Below are 17,009 nucleotides of genomic sequence, written 5' to 3'. Positions count from 1 at the left end.
TTTTTTTTTCTGATCCCTCCCCATGCTTGACGAGGAAGCAATATTCCCAACAAAAACAAAATTACACATGCAAAAACTTGACGACTATCCCAATGTCTGAATTATTGCAAAAGCAAAGCAAAGAGCGAAAATTGAAAGTTTTTTTAAAAGCCATGCTTGAATTAATTACAAATATTTTATTTGTTAACAAACATAAGATGGCAACAGTTAAAAATTTTAAATCATTGAGATAATATTTCCTATCATTTCCATACAATTAAAATCACGAGAAATACGCAGACGACAATCTATTACGATTTATCTTTCTTATTGTTGCATTAATAAAAATATTTTTATTCGCAAAAAAAAAAAAAAAAATCAACACCTCTTGGAGCGATCGGCGTCAAAATTGAACCAAAGCCTGTTTACACATGGATTCACATATATTCCAAATTTCAACCAGAACGTAGCATTACTTCTTGAGATAGGACACTCAAAATGGAAAAAAAGAACGGGTGATTGCGCTACCCCCCCTTTTTAGCTGTTGGCACAAAAATAAAATCAGTTCTTATACCCACTAAGGGCTACTTGCCGATAAATTTTTCTTTCATTCCGTTCATTATTTCTTGAGATACAGCAGTCACAATTGACGACAAAAAACGTTCCATAGCTCAACCCCCGTTTGCGTTATTGACACCAAAATTGAATCAGCACCTGTTCCTGTTAATACCAACATATGGACCAAATTTTGTTTGATTCCGCCAGTTACTTCCTGAGTAATAGCAAGCACGCGTAACTCGAAAAACGTCCCATTGCTCCACCCCCCTTGGAGGAATTCGCGCCAAAAACTAATGGGCACAAGTTCACATAGGGGCACATATGTGTACCAAATTTCGTTCGATTTCATGCGGTAGTTTTTGTTGTAGAGCGGCCACAAAAAACTGGTCACACACAGACGTGACACACATACACACACACATACAGACAGACAGACATTTTCCAAAAATGGTCGAAATGGACTCAGCACACCTCAAAACGTTCGAATCCTTCGAAATTCGAAAATTTGCACGAATCCAATACTTTCTTCTATATATTAGATATAGAAGAAAGTAAAAATGTGTCGGCTTGTCGAGTTTCTCAGAGTCGTTTTACCAAGAGTCGAGTTTTGGGGTTCTAATGTTGATCATATGAATCTAAAATGCTTAAAAAACTCACTATTTTTTCATCTCAAATTTAGAAAATTTCCCCTGGCAAGGCCCCGTTATGCCACCCTCCCCCTATAGTTGTTATAAATCGGTGCCATTGGGAGTGCCTTTCCATGCAAGTCAAGTGCACTACCTTGTATTGTGCCGTAGCCTAGCAATGGCACTGCACGGCTCCCCACAAAATGGAACTGTAAAATTGTCCCTCACTTAAGGCAAGTGACATGATCTAATTGAAGCAGAAAATTTGTGTACCAATTTTTACTTTCTTCTATATCTAATACATAGAAGAAAGTATTGGATTCGTGCAAATTTTCGAATTTCGAATTTTGACGGATTCGAACGTTTTGAGGTGTGCTGAGTCCATTTCGACTATTTTTGGAAAATGTCTGTCTGTCTGTGTGTGTGTATGTATGTGTGTGTGTGTCACGTCTGTGTGTGACCAGTTTTTTGTGGCCGCTCTACAGCAAAAACTACCGCATGAAATCGAACGAAATTTGGTACACATATGTGCCCCTATGTGAACTTGTGCCCATTGGTTTTTGGCGCGAATTCCTCCAAGGGGGGTGGAGCAATGGGACGTTTTTTGAGTTACGCGTGCTTGCTATTCCTCAGGAAGTAACTGGCGGAATCAGACAAAATTTGGTCCATATGTTGCCATTAACAGGAACAGGTGCTGATTCAATTTTGGTGTCAATAACTCAAACGGGGGTTGAGCTATAGAACGTTTTTTGTCGTCAATTGTGACTGCTGTACCTCAAGAAATAATGAACAGAATGAAAGAAAAATTTATCGGCAAGTAGTCCTTAGTGGGTATAAGAGCTGATTTTATTTTGGTGTCAACAGCTAAAAAGGGGGTAGCGCAATCGCCCGTTCTTTTTTTCCATTGTGAGTGCCCTATCTCAAGAAGTAATGCTACGTTCTGGTTGAAATTTGGAATATATGTGAATCCATATGTAAACAGGCTTTGGTTCAATTTTGACGCCAATCGCTCCAAGAGGTGTTGATTTTTTTTTTTTTTTTTTGAATAAAAATAGCTTTATTAATGCAACAATAAGAAAGATAAATCGTAATAGATTGTCGTCTGCATATTTCTCGTGATTTTAATTGAGTGGAAATGATCGGAAATATTATCTCAATGATTTAAAATTTTTAACTGTTGCCATCTTATGTTTGTTAACAATTAAAATATTTGTAATTAATTCAAGCAAGGCTTCTAAAATAACTTTCAATTTTCGCTCTTTGCTTTGCTTTTGCAATAATTCAGACATTGGGATGGTAGTCAAGTTTTTGCATGTGTAATTTTGTTTTTTTTTTGGGAATATTGCTTCCTCATCAAGCATGGGGAGGGATCAGAAAAAAAAAGAAAAATATAGAAGAAAGTTTCGTGATGGCCACAACATACTAGTTAGATTTTTACTTTGAAAAGGCCATGTCACATATTGTTTGTTTGCATAAATTATACACACCAGAAAATATGTAAGTTGGTATTTTCAAGGAACAAAAATCTCAATTCTTTTCGGGAGGGGGGGGGGGGGCTCCGTGCTTTATCATACTCCCTAGACCCCGGTGACATCCGGCATCCCCTATAATTTTTCCAAGTCGGCGCCCCTGACCCAAGGTTAAGAAAGAGCCCAAGGTTAAAGATTTGGAAGAGAAATAAAATCTTTTTTTTTAATGACAGGCTAATAAGAAGGAATGCTTACATATAGCTTTTTAAATATACCTTGAATTCGAAAAATTTGAAGAATGTTAAACATTGAGTTCTTCGCGAAACACACCCTTGCTATTGCAAAAAATCAATCTATACTAATATTATTAAGAGAGAGGGCGGATTTTTGTGTGTTTATACGTTCGAGGTAATCTCCGGAACCACTGCACATATTTAAAAAATTCCTTCACTATATGAAAGGTGCTCTCTTACTAAGTAACGCAGGCTATAATTCGAAAAAAAAAGTTATTTGACGGAGATCGGGATTTAAGGAAACTGTTTCACTTCATTAAAGAATAGTTGACCTCACTCGAATTGGATTTTTTGAGAATTACCTAAACAAACTTCTTTAGAACTCCTGAATGTTTTCGTGATTTATTTTGTGTGATTTTTTGGGTGTCTTCCCAGTTTCGCTGACATTTCATTTACCCCCCCTTCCCCCTGATTTTCATGATAACTTTTGATAAATTTAAAAGGGCAGGCAATTTGAAATGTCAGCAAAACTGGAGACAAACCATTTTTTGTAACTATTATACCTCTGCCTGTGTTGACTCTTTACTTGAATCGATTGAAAAAAAAAACTAAATCAACGTGAGCGAAGCCGCGGGTAAAAGCTAGTTTATAATAAAGTTAGCAACTAAAACACTTATTTACAATGTATTACTTATACCATTGTTACACCTTTATTAACAAAATTCAATGCAATTTTTTATTTGCAATTTGGTTTTTGCCACTTTTATCATCGTTTTTTTTTACTTTCTTCCATATCTAATATATAGAAGAAAGTATTAGATTCGTGCAAATTTTCGAATTTCAAATTTTGACGGATTTGAACGTTTTGAGGTGTGCTGAGTCCATTTCGACTATTTTTGGAAAATGTCTGTCTGTCTGTGTGTATGTGTGTCACGTCTGTGTGTGACCAGTTTTTTGTGGCCGCTCTACAGCAAAAACTACAGCATGAAATTGAACGAAATTTGGTACACATATGTGCCCCTATGTGAACTTGTGCCCATTGGTTTTTGGCGCGAATTCCACCAAGGGGGGTGGAGCAATGGGACGTTTTTTGAGTTACGCGTGCTTGCTATTCCTCAGGAAGTAACTGGCGGAATCAAACAAAATTTAGTCCACATGTTGCCCCTAACAGAAGCAGGTGTTGATTCAATTTTGGTGTCAATAGCTCAAACGGGGGTTGAGTTATAGAACGTTTTTTGTCGACAATTGTGACTGCTGTATCTCAAGAAATAACGAACGGAATTAAACAAAAATTTTTTGACAAGTAGCCCTTAGTGGGTATAAGAACTGATTTTATTTTGGTGTCAACAGCTAAGAAGGGGGTAACGCAATCGCCCGTTCTTTTTTTCCATTGTGAGTGCCCTATCTCAAGAAGTAATACTACGTTCTGGTTGAAATTTGGAATATATGTGAATCCATACGTAAACAGGCTTTGGTTCTATTTTGACGCCAATCGCTCCAAGAGGTGTTGATTTTTTTTTCTTTTGCGAATAAAAATAGCTTTATTAATGCAACAATAAGAAAGATAAATCGTAATAGATTGTCGTCTGCGTATTTCTCGTGATTTTAATTGTATGGAAATCATAGACTAATAATAAGAGTAGACCGAGCTTTCTCATTCTTGCTGATAAAGAAAATTGGTTCATAGATGTATCATGTGACTAGTGGAAGGGCTTGGCGAAAACTTTGGCTGCATGGTTGCTAGATGGCAGCATTATCTATAGTTTGGCACTCGACATGTATTTTAAGACAATGTGTTTTCATTAAAAAAAAACTTCCAGGTGCAGAGATTGAACTGTTTTTCTTTTAGTTATGCATTATTTTGACATTAGTAATAGTTTTTGATCAGTTTTCGGTAACTTTTATTTCATTTGGAGCTGTCAGCGTTGGCGTGAACGAAATGGCGTAAACGTTTTGCGTTAACGCAAAAATGTACTAATCGGTATCTTAAATTGAAACTGTAGGCAAAAATCTTACCGTTTGCTGATTCTTCTTGGTCGCTTGCATCTTTTATTGCTTAGAGAGTTATTGAAATTGACTAAAGAAAATGCACAATACTATCTAAACGAAAAACTCACTATATTAAAAAAATATTTACAACTTAGAATAACAAATTTACAAATCGGACTCCATAAAAGATCATTCTTCCGTGTTCCATCAACTCTATTTTTTTTATTTCGTACTGGCGTTGATCGTCTGCTACGATTAACGCCCGCTGTTGCTAGGATATCCACCAGTCACATGGTTTGGTTTATGAGCAGCAAAAGGGTTGCCATAACTCGGTCTACTCTTATTATTAGTCTATGATGGAAATATTATAACAATGATTTAAAATTTTTAACTGTTGCCATCTTATGTTTGTTAACAAATAAAATATTTGTAATTAATTCAAGCAAGACTTTTAAAATAACTTTCAATTTTCGCTCTTTGCTTTGCTTTTGCAATAATTCAGACATTGGGATGGTCGTCAAGTTTTTGCATGTGTAATTTTGTTTTTGTTAGGAATATTGCTTTCTCGTTAAGCATGGGGAGGGATCAGAAAAAGGAAAAATATAGAAGAAAGTTTCGTGATAGCCACAACATACTAGTTTCCCTTGTCCTAGCAAAAATATCCTTTTTTCCCGCAAAATTACCAACCCTGATTTAAACTCTATTGTTGCTGCAGTAGAACATATTCCTCCACAAGCTCACTTTTGTATTGAAAAGGGGTCAAAAAAAATAGGAAAAAATTGACAGATATTTACAAAAGATTATAACTTTTGAGAACTCGGAGTAGTACAGAAATTCGAAATGGAGAAATGTTACTTTTTTTTCCTTTTTCAGAAACTTTCTTTCACATTTGATCGTTCGTCAGAAACGAATTCATGCTTTTAAAAATTTCAATTTATGTTTTTTTTTTTTTTTTTTTTTTTGAGCAATCACGATTGCTCATTGTTCTCACTTGACAGTTTTGAATTTCTATGATTTTATTTTCCCGCCGTCTCCCTCTGCAGCACCATAGTCGGCCTCACGATGCTGCTCCTCTAGCGAAAACCGTCTCCAGGTTGCGTCACTTACTTGCCTACACACACACATACACCTACACACACACATACACCTACACCCACATACACTTACACCTACACACACATACACCTACACCTACACACACACCTACACATACACACACGCATACATGGACACCTACACATACATATGCACACAACTACACTTAACTACCCACACACACATACCCCACATACACCTACACACACAAACACGTGCACGCATTCATACAGACACCCTCACATACACACACAAACACATACACACAACGACCTACACATACATATACCCCCCACACGTACACACAACTACCCACACATACACACAAAAACACTCGTGATTGCGAAAAACATAATTTGAATTCAAGATGTCAAAGTTCAAATTGATTTTTTTTTAAACATTTTTTTTTAAAATTTGTTTCAAAGACTTGTGCTCTCTTTATTCTTTGCACCTATTTTCCGCTTTTACACTATTTATTTTTCTTATTTGTTCACTTTTTTTTTTTTTAATCACACGGGCGCGTATGAGCAAGTTTGCTTTCACTGCATTAACACTCTGCTGGTGGAAAAGCAACTTTTACAGAGTTCGTTTATTTCAGGGTCATTCAATGTCAAATCGATAAGGCACTCGTCTGAATATCTCAGATTTTCCTGAAATCTCTAGAAATAGTGATCTTTGACGCCTCAGTGTAAAAGTAGGGTGTCGGGAAAATCTTTGACACACACAAAAAAGAAAAAAAAAATCATAGAAAAAGCAACGAATTTTTGTTTGAATGTGCGGTTTGCACAATAATACTACACATTCATGAATTTTTTATGACATTGTAAAGAAAAAAGGGGAAAAAAAAACCTTCCAAATTTTGTGTTTAAAATGGGGCGTTGTACCGTCACTATGAAAAATAAACGTAATGTGAGAAGTGTTTAATTATTCTTTTAAACAGTAAGCAACACCTTGCATTACTAGAGTTGAATGTGCGCTCAAACCGCATCTAAACTAGACCCGTCATTTAAGCGATCGGGGGGGGGGCGCAATTACCCTTCAGGAGCTTAAAAATATAATGTAGTTTTGTATTTTGATGTTCAAGTTCATCCTATGTTTTAGCCTGCACAGACTGCGGAACAGTAAAGCTTATTTGGGTAATTTTTACTTTCAAATCTTCAATGATACACTGTAAAAAAATTCCGAAATGTTACTGAGTATTTCCGTGTTTCGTTTCGGGATTTCAAGTGTTCTTATCCATATCCTGGAAAAATCAAGTATCATTGTCAAAAAGTTTCCTGAACTGCTGCAAGTTGCACGAATGCAGACTTTTCACTGCTGTTATAAAATGTATTGGCTTCAGTTCGATTACGGCCCGTCTAGACTGATTAAGATATCAAAGAAAAAAGATCGAATGAGTCAGTGGTGCCCCCCCCCCCCCAAAAAAAAGCAAAGGCGCACCCCCTAAATATCGCGAAGACCCCCCCTCGTCAAAAAAAAATGAAAAAATACCCCTCAAGACATCCCTCTAAAAACTTCAACGGCGCAGTCTGCTCCATGACTCCCCCACCACCCCAAGGTGGGGTCCCCTGAATAAGTCTCTAGACTTCGCAAGAATTGCAGTCGAGCAAAATTCTTGATACTTACTTGCAATTCTGTCTTAGCTTCGGCTATGTTTGCAGTACTGCTTTTGAAGTTTCCTTTATTAAATCAGGACGGTGATAAGCTAATATTATACCTCCTCAAGTTTACTCTGAAGTTCAAGAAACATGACTGGCTGTAAGATTTCTGAATGTTTCAGGAGTTTTCCAGGATAATTTTAGGAAGGTTACTGAATTTCTGAGGTTTTCTGAGGCTACTGAGGAAAACGTTCCTGGTTTTTGCAAGATATGTTTCTGGCAGAAATTGGGCACATCAGCTGACCATTATATTTTTGCCCCCACAGTTTGACACAAATGACCACAAAAGTATTCGTCAACATATGTTGCAACGGATCCAGTGTGAGTGACTTCCAACTTTCTTGTAAGGACGACACAGCTCTTGAGAAAAAGACAGGAAATTTATTTACACTATGTACAGGAAAGATCGTCAACAATTGCTAAATTATTCATCAGCAATTAAGCAAATATCACACAACACCGTAAACTCAACGGTTACACACGTATTTACTTCCAAATACGAAAAACAACACAGCGAAATGCTTCGCAATAAACAGAGCTAATACACTCTCAGTACAAATTCTCAATCGAAACTCCCTTTTTGTCATGCGGGACGCTTTTTATAAACATCGGAAAGTTTCCACAATATTCCAAATGCTTCTCGAAAATCGTAGACCGTTATTTTATTTCTTTTCCATTCACAAATTTTATCATTCAGAAATGACGGGACGTATACTTCAGCCGACTGTACGGGGGCCGTATATTCCTTACAAGAAACTATTTACAGGTTACGTTGCTACAATAATTTTAGATGAAAGATAATTTAATAAACGCCAAATTTAGCTAGATTACGACAAATTAATCATAAAAATAATTAATATTTACAGAATTTGTAACAATACGGAGCATTCTTGTGGAAACAGCATATTCAGAAGACTATTTGTCGCTTTTTTGTGATTTTTTAAAATGTGCTAAGGAATTTTCGGATCACTCTGTATATATATATATTTTTTTTTTAATCTATCAATTGTAATTGATAAGTTGTTTTGGAACTTCGTTAAGAAGAACTCTGTTTACTTGCAGGAAGTATTTTAAACTTTTATAACTTTTCAAAGTGATACGTTTAATGGGAGTTATATATAGAATTGTGCTGTAATTAATTTTAAAAAAAATTACATGCTCTTTAATTTGATACGTAGTTTAAAAACTTATCTTTTTGAGCAATCACGATTGCTTATTGTTCTCATTTGACTGTTTTTGACGTCTTTTGATTTTTCTCACCGCCACCCTCCGCACCATCACCGTCGACGGGCTCCTCACGATGCTGCTCCTATAGCGAAAGCCGTCTCCAGGTTGCATTTATGTCCTACACACATGCGCATACATACACAACTAAACACACACACACACACAAACACATACACCTACACACATACACAAACTCATACACACACGCATACATACACACCCACATATACACACACACACCTACACACTCATATACACACAACTACCCACACATTCATGCCTGCACACAGACACAAACACATATGCCTACACACATACACTTACCCCACCACACACCTACACGCATACACACAACTACCCACACACTTATGCCAGCACACAGACACAAACACACATGCCTACACACACATACACATACTCCTACATACAAACACATACCCCCACACACAAACACACACGCCTACATACACACACTCGTGATTGCGAAAAACATAATTTGAATTTAAGACGTCAAAATTCAAATTAATTTTTCTTTTTTTTTTTATAATTCATTTTAATAGTGTCTTGCAAAAAAAATTTTGAAAAAATTCTATGTAGTCACAAATTCTTCTAGGTGAAACGATTCTGGTTTCTGGTCCGGATCAAAAAATCGGAGCTGGCTTCAGGGTAGGTACGGGAGACTCTGGAGTGAAAAGTCTTCTATTACCAGTGGTGAAATTGGGAGCAAATATTTTGCGGGAGCGGGGCGTGTGCCCGCGTGCGCAGGTATGCCTCGATGGGAGGTCACGGCGACCTCCCAAATTTTGATCAACCATTCGGAACATTTGGCGATATGTACGTCATTGCAATTATTTTTCATTATTTATTGTTTTTCATGATGTCTAATGTATCTACTCATTAGACGTCGAAAGTTATTATGAAGTTTGGATTTCCTTGCTTTTGAAAAATAGAGAAAAATGTGTTATTCACAAACTTCAAAATTAGAATTCGTTTGACTGAGTCTGTGAATTGCGATGAATTTTGACCCTTCATGCACACGAGGGGGGAGGGGGCATGGCGCAGACTACGTCACCAAAATTTTTAGACGGGGTAATTTCAGAGGATTTGGTCTCATTTGGGGGGAGGGCTCTCGTTTAGTGGGGTGTTCCATAGCTTTCGAGGGGGAGAGCCATCGCCCTATGGGGCAAGGGCGCCTCCCCATTATGGAGCAGTTACAACCCTCTCCTTTCGGACCTGATTATTGAATAGGTCAACTAGACCGTGGCCTAGGGTCCCCGATATTTAGGGGCCCTCAAATGGGTGAAATTACTTTAGTCTATGGTTATAATTGAATATTAATAATAATATTAGTAATAATTCAGCCAACGGCTTAAGTTATAAAGTTGGAACACAGATGGCCCCAAAAAAGTATTTGGTCTTGGGCCCCTAGATACGTCGAACCTCCATATATCGAACTTCCATATATCAAAATTTTCTATATATCGAAATCCCAGCAAATTTCTATGTTCATTACATAGAAAAATTGTTTCTATATATCGAAGAAATCTCTATATATCGAATTTTTTTTCGAGACGTTCGTAGATTCTTTTCCACTTTAGACTGTTTGTCTCATGAAAAATTTAGGTTAGGAGAGAAAATTATGTTCACTGACGGTTCCTAGTCTTTTTAAGTGCAGTAAAAATCATTCAAGTAGATTGATTTTTTACTTTTCTTTCGATTACATTTTCAAAACGAATATCCACTAATGTTGCGGATCAAGTTGAATTGAAGAAGAATGTAGATGTATGAAGGCGCAAAAATGTAATTTCTGTTAATTTTTTAATTATTAACTTATATTTAATACGATGCTCGTATTAATTAGAAATTGGGTTTCATACATATAAACTAGCTTTAATTTTAATGTTTTAAGAGAATTTTAGGATAAAATGAGATCGTTTCTATACATCGAAATTTCTATATATCGAATTTTTTCCCGACAATTTGCTACTTCGATATATGGAGGTCCGACTGTATCTTAATCGGGTTCTTCCTTTTGATACGCCACTAACATGGACTAAAACGGGAAGTTGTATCTAGTATGTAAATTTAGTTATTCCCTCTCCTGCCACAGGTAAAGTGCGATGCTCTCACGCGATACCGATTTAGCTTTTTCGATTGGGCCTGTGGGTAGGATGGGTGACGTCAGTTGCGAATCCCGGAATCCCCATCGCCGCGAACGAGAGAGAGAGAGACCGTGTAGAATGAGCAGCCCCCAAAATCGATCGCGCTCGGCAGAGTCGTCTGCAGTCATGGCCGCCTCGTTCGCGGACGGGATCTCATCTCCCGCGATGCTGGGCGTTGAGCTCGGACGCTGGAAGATGGTCGCGATGTGAAGACGGAGCTGCCAAGATTCCCACGTGTTTTGGAGGAGTCATTGCCAAAACAGAAATACCATGCAGAGCCAGGGTACGGCCACGAAGAATAGGTGAGGTACTTACCTTGGCTTAAAGTGCTCTTGCACGAGAAATTAAAAAAATACAGTCGAACCTCCATATATCGAACTTACACATATCGAAATTTTCTATATATCAAAATTTTCTATATATCGAAATCCCAGCAATTTCTATGTTCATTACATAGAAAAATTGTTTCTATATATCGAAAAAATTTCTATACATCGAATTTTTTTTTTTGAGACAATCGTAGATTTTTTTTTTCCTCTTTAGACTATTTGTCTCATGAAAAATAAAGGTTAGGGGAGAAAATTATGTTCACTAAAGGTTGCTATGAAACTCATAGCTAATAATCTAAGGAATCTGGGGTTGAGGGGTGTGTAGATAGGTCGTTGTTTCGTTCTAGAATTCTTAAATTCCCTCAAGTTTATTTCAAATATCTTAGTTGTAACCAGTAACATTGTAAAATCAGTTTCAAGTCATCCCTTTTGTCTGTTGATTATCGTTCCTAGTCGTTTTAGCTGCAGTAAAAATCATTCAAGTTAAGTAGATTAATTTTTTACTTTTCTCTCGATTTGTCAAAACGAAAATCCCTTAATGTTGCGGATCAAGTTGAATTGACAAAGAATGAAGATGTATGAAGGCGCAAAAATGTAATTTCTGTTATTTTTTTTAATTAACTTTCAATTAATCCGATGCTCGTATAAATTAGAAATTAGGTTTCATACACGAAAATTAGCTTTAATTTTAATTTTTAGGAGATTTTTAGGATAAAATAAGATTGTTTCTATATATCGAAATTTCTATATATCGATTTTTTTTCGGCAATTTGCTACTTCGATATATGGAGGTCCGACTGTATATTCTCAATCGTTTCGCTATCTTTCTCCTTGTATTATGTTATGTTGATGCAAAGGATGGTTTAAAAGTAGTTATTTTTCGTTTATGTGGAATAATGAAATGAATAAATAAATAAATATAAAAATTAAAATGTAACAAATCATAATGATAATGATAAAAAAATAAATAAAACAATAATTTAGAAAACTAAAAAAACACGCTTTCGTAGCAAAATGAACTTAAAAGTGAAAAATAGTCTTTGGATGATAGTAGTTGACCAATCACTTAATTTTAATGTAATACAAAAAACCGTGGGGTGCTGTCTATTTACATTTTTGCATGGACAACAAATGGAAGAAATTCAAGACAACTGATAAGAAGCCCCCCACGATTTTTTGTATTACATTAAAATTAAGTGATTAGTCAACTACTGTCACCCAAAGATTATTTTTCACTTTTTAGTTCATTTTGCTACGAAAGCGTGTTTTTTTAGTTTTTTAAACTATTATTTTATTTTTCTGTTTTTTAGTCTTATGTTGAAGGGGTTTTTTTTTTTTTGTACGGCATATGAAAATTTGAATCTGATTGGGAGATTGGGACTTAATTGACGAAATTATTTATGAAACGAGAGACATCTTAAAGTTAAGACAAGGGCACCCCAATGGGAAGCTACTGTGAGTCATCGATGTATGTTTGCGGAAATCATATTTATATTACTTTGAAAATTTGAGATGCATTTAAATAAAAGCTTTGTTCAACAATGGTCTGATCAGTAATGAATTTCCAATTGAAGGCTCACCTAAATTTTGGCATGAAATTAGTTAAAAACAATTATATTTCATGTTCTAATTACCTTGGAACATTGGAACAAATTTTGTCTGATGCAGAAAAATTAAAGGTTTTTGTAGATATTTTTAAATAATTATTGCAAGCATTTTTAATGTATTTTTTTTAATTTTCCCTTTTTCACATTGTTGGATTTATGCCAAAATATTGACTAAAATTGGAGGAAATTAACAATTAACTAGTTAATTAATTAATTTGATTATAGAGTATTGCATTGTCATCGGGTCTGAGGTCACGTGCCAAATTTCAAAAGAATCCGATCGCAGGAAGTTGGGCGAAATTTGAGCTGCAAGATTATGTTACAAGATATATACATACAGACATACATACAGGTGAAGCTAATAAAAGCGTGTTAATAGCGTGGAATAGAAAAACAATTGATTCAAGAAATAAATGTGAAAAAATAATGATGCTAATAATCAATTAATAATGGTAATAAAATGAAAAATAAATGTAAAACTAATCAAGTAAATAGATCAATAAAAACAATGAAAATTATTTGGATAAACTAATTAAAAAATGTATGTAAAATTAGTTGATGAAATGAATGATGCAAATATATTTAAAACTAATAATCATAAAATAAAATAGTGATAGTATGAAATAAAACTGTTAACTTTATAAAATTAATTAATTACAATAACGATACAAAAATAAGTAAAATACTAACGGTGAAATAATAAAACGAATAAATACATAAAATTAATTAACGAAATTAATGGAACCAATTAATTTCCTAAAATAGTACGCAGAGTCTGGGCTTGGCCTCGAAGATAATAAAATAATAGTAATAAAATGGAATAGAAAGGAAAAAAAATCATTCACAATAAATAAACTTTAAGATAATAATACGTAGTAATAAAATGGAATAAAAAGAAAGTAATTAATTGGTTCAGTAAATAAATTTAAAAAAAAACAATGGTAATAAAATGAAAAATAAATGTAAACTTAGTTAAATAAATATATAAATGAAAACAGTAATGATGATTTGGGATAACATAATAATAATAGCATGAAATGTGAATGCATTGATAAACACAAATGTCGAAATTAATTGATAGAATAAGTACATAAAACCAATTTTAAAATACTAATCGCAACAAAATAATAATAATAATAACTAGTCGACCCGTGCGGAACTCCGCACTGTGCTTCGAATCGTTTCATAAGGTATTTCGCTCTTTAAGAATTTCAAAGGAAGAACATTATGAAGAAGAACCGAAAAAAAAGTAAGCGCAGAAGAGAAGGCATGTAATTAAAGACATGAGTAACAAAACGTCGTTAAATACAACGTTGTGATAATTTGATCATCGCTCACCTTTTGGTCGTACGTATTTTCAATTCAAACATAAATATCATTAAAAGTGTGGCTGAGTAGTGACGCGTGAAAAAGCAATAATTGTGCATGTAAAAAAACAGTTTGTGGCAAATACAGTCCTGCCCATGTGAGCATCTGACGGGAAAAAAAGAAATATTAAAGAGATATTTATTGGCATGGATTCGAATTGGCGGAATTCTCATTAACAGCCCGACACCCCAACAAACCTAGCAATTGCGCCTTCCTTTTCGAAAGCTATTCATTGAAGGAATGCGTAGTAAAAAACAGCAAAAAAGCTTTTTGCCAAAAAAAAAAATAATAATAATAATAATAAGACCATGCTTCTATGTTTTGTTATTAACCAGCATGATACGATTTAAAATTATTCGAAAAGCATGGAATTTGATTAAAGAATGACGAAGATCTCACGTAGCGATTGAAACGAACATTCTAGAGAAGTAATAAATTAGATTGAAAATAAGTGTTTTTATCTTTGAATATTGAACTATTTCACATGGAAGGTTGCTTTAACCGTTACGGCTTAAATGCCCGCACATGTTTCTCTTTTAATCGAACACTTAAAATTCAAAACCAAAACCAGTTGAACTGAGTCCGTTTTTTAAGTGTAATTTTTCGAACGTAGACAAAATATATATTTTTTTTTCAACAAAAAGCAGAGGAGTAGAAAATGATTTCTTGCTAATGAAGTTGATAATAATTTTCATGCTTTATATCGTATTTGCGCGAATAAATAAATTAAAGGTTTACTGGGTGAAACTCGTAACATTAATTTGGCGTAGTATTTTTTCATTTGTACAAAAAGTCGAACACTGCTATTAGAAACATCTACATTTCAGCATACAATGAAAATGTTTTTCTGCACAAAAAAGATTTCCTTTGGGTAAATCTAATACTTTTTTATGCTTACATTATGCTGAGTGGTCTGGATGTAGTCAAAGCTTAAAAAAAAAAGGAAGAACACTCTTCGATTAACAGTCAACTTATCCGAATGATAACTGTAGCCTGCATAAAGGAGTCGAAACACCAAGTAGCATTCCCACTGCATTTATTTTATTACGTTTGTATGTTATGAGTACATGTAATGCGTAATACTAATATAAATTTGATATTCTTTCGAACAGCCCAAACTTGCCCGAAGTTCAGATAGTTTATAGCCGAACGCTCTACCCAAAAAAACTTATCAATTTAACCGAACAACTAAGTCCAGTGCTTTTAAGCTTTACTAAAATATGAACACACACACACAGGCTTTTTTTACACAGGCTTTTTTTTTTTTTTTTGCCGAAAGCGACGTAAAAAATTGAAAACTGCATTAGAACTTTGCTTTTAAAAAATGCATAAGAACTACAGGCTGCATCAAGGTTTTGAAACAGCAAGGGGCGTTTTCGAAAACTTGATTTTTCGACCGTAAGTCTATTTTTCTTCATTAGCCAGCCTGATAAGTTTTAAAATGAGAAGGGAATAATATATAAGATAAGATATTGAAGAAACATTTTTTTATTCTTGAAAATTTTCACAATTTGTTACCGCAGGCTGCTTGAATCGTTATGACTTAGATGGCAGCACGTGTTCATCATTTAACAGCACGGTTAAAATACAAAATAAATTGAACTATGCTCTTTTTTAAGCTTAGCTTTTCGAATGTAGTAAAAATGTGATAAGCTATTTGTTTTTTTGCAAAAAGAAAAAATATATATATATTTCACCCTTCAAATTGAGGTAGTATTTTTTTTATTTGTACAAAGAGTCAAAAACTCATTAGAAGAATATATATTTCAATATACGATTTATTATTTTTTTCTGAACAAAAAACAATTCTATTGTAGTCTGAAATCTTAAACCTGTTACTTATATTTTCGCTTACATTATGCTTTAATTTTCTTGCCAGAGCCAAAGCTTAAAAAGAAAAAAAAAAACATACAATTCGGGAGTAATTTAGCACAAAGTCACTTCAAATTTTCATATCAGCAAGGAGCGTTGCCTTCTCATTTATTCTATTCCCTCATACTTGTTATTCACTTAATTAAGTGTTCATGTAATGCGCGATATTTCGCTAATTTTTTGTTGCAGATTGTCCGGACGGTGGGCCCGAACACGGATTCTCCTGGTTACGAAGAGAACGCTCTGCCGATCAAGCTATTCAGCTCTGTCGGTCGTAGCGCAAATTAAAATTATAAGTTTAACCGAAAACCTCATTCTGGTTCTTTAAAACAGGTTTTTCTGCTGAAAAAAACAATTTTTAGACCGTGGGTCTATTTTTCGTCAGTAGCCAGCACCATAAGCTTTAAAATAAGGCGTAAATCAAAGAAATCGATCAAGAATTGAGGAAAATCTGGCGTAGAAACCAAAAACAGGCTACAGAAATAATATATAAGGATAATAAAATAGTATATGAAATCCATAAAACTTTTTAATTAAGTGATTAAATAAATAAAATGATGATGATAGTATTAAAATCATAATGGTAATAAAACGAAATAGGAATGATTAATTTAAAATTAATTGATTAAATAAAAACGTAAAAATAGAAATAATAATGCAATGATAATGATGATAATAAGATCAATAAAAACACAAAATTAATGAAAGTAATTGAACAAATGAATAAAATAAATTTTGAAATGTGGATAATAGTACTAAAATAATAATGATAATCATAAAATAAAATACAAAATTCATAAAAAAAATTTAATTAATTAATGTATTAAATAAAACAAT

General features: G+C 34.3%; 1 protein-coding gene across 1 annotated transcript in view; it reads left to right on the top strand.

The window, feature by feature from the left end:
• Positions 1-11,170: 11,170 nt before the first annotated feature.
• LOC129225897 (monocyte to macrophage differentiation factor 2-like) overlaps positions 11,171-17,009 on the top strand; it is a 111,878-nt gene continuing 106,039 nt past the window's right edge. Inside the window, exon 1 of the mRNA XM_054860428.1 lies at positions 11,171-11,298. Within this exon, the coding sequence (XP_054716403.1) occupies positions 11,267-11,298 (32 nt within the window). The 5' untranslated portion in view covers positions 11,171-11,266. The remainder of the gene's footprint in view (positions 11,299-17,009) is intronic.

Source organism: Uloborus diversus, chromosome 7 (assembly GCF_026930045.1).
Source record: "Uloborus diversus isolate 005 chromosome 7, Udiv.v.3.1, whole genome shotgun sequence".
Classification (NCBI taxonomy): Eukaryota; Metazoa; Arthropoda; class Arachnida; order Araneae; family Uloboridae; genus Uloborus; species Uloborus diversus.
The sequence above is the reverse complement of the archived record's forward strand: the minus strand, read 5'-3'. Positions and strand labels throughout refer to the sequence as shown.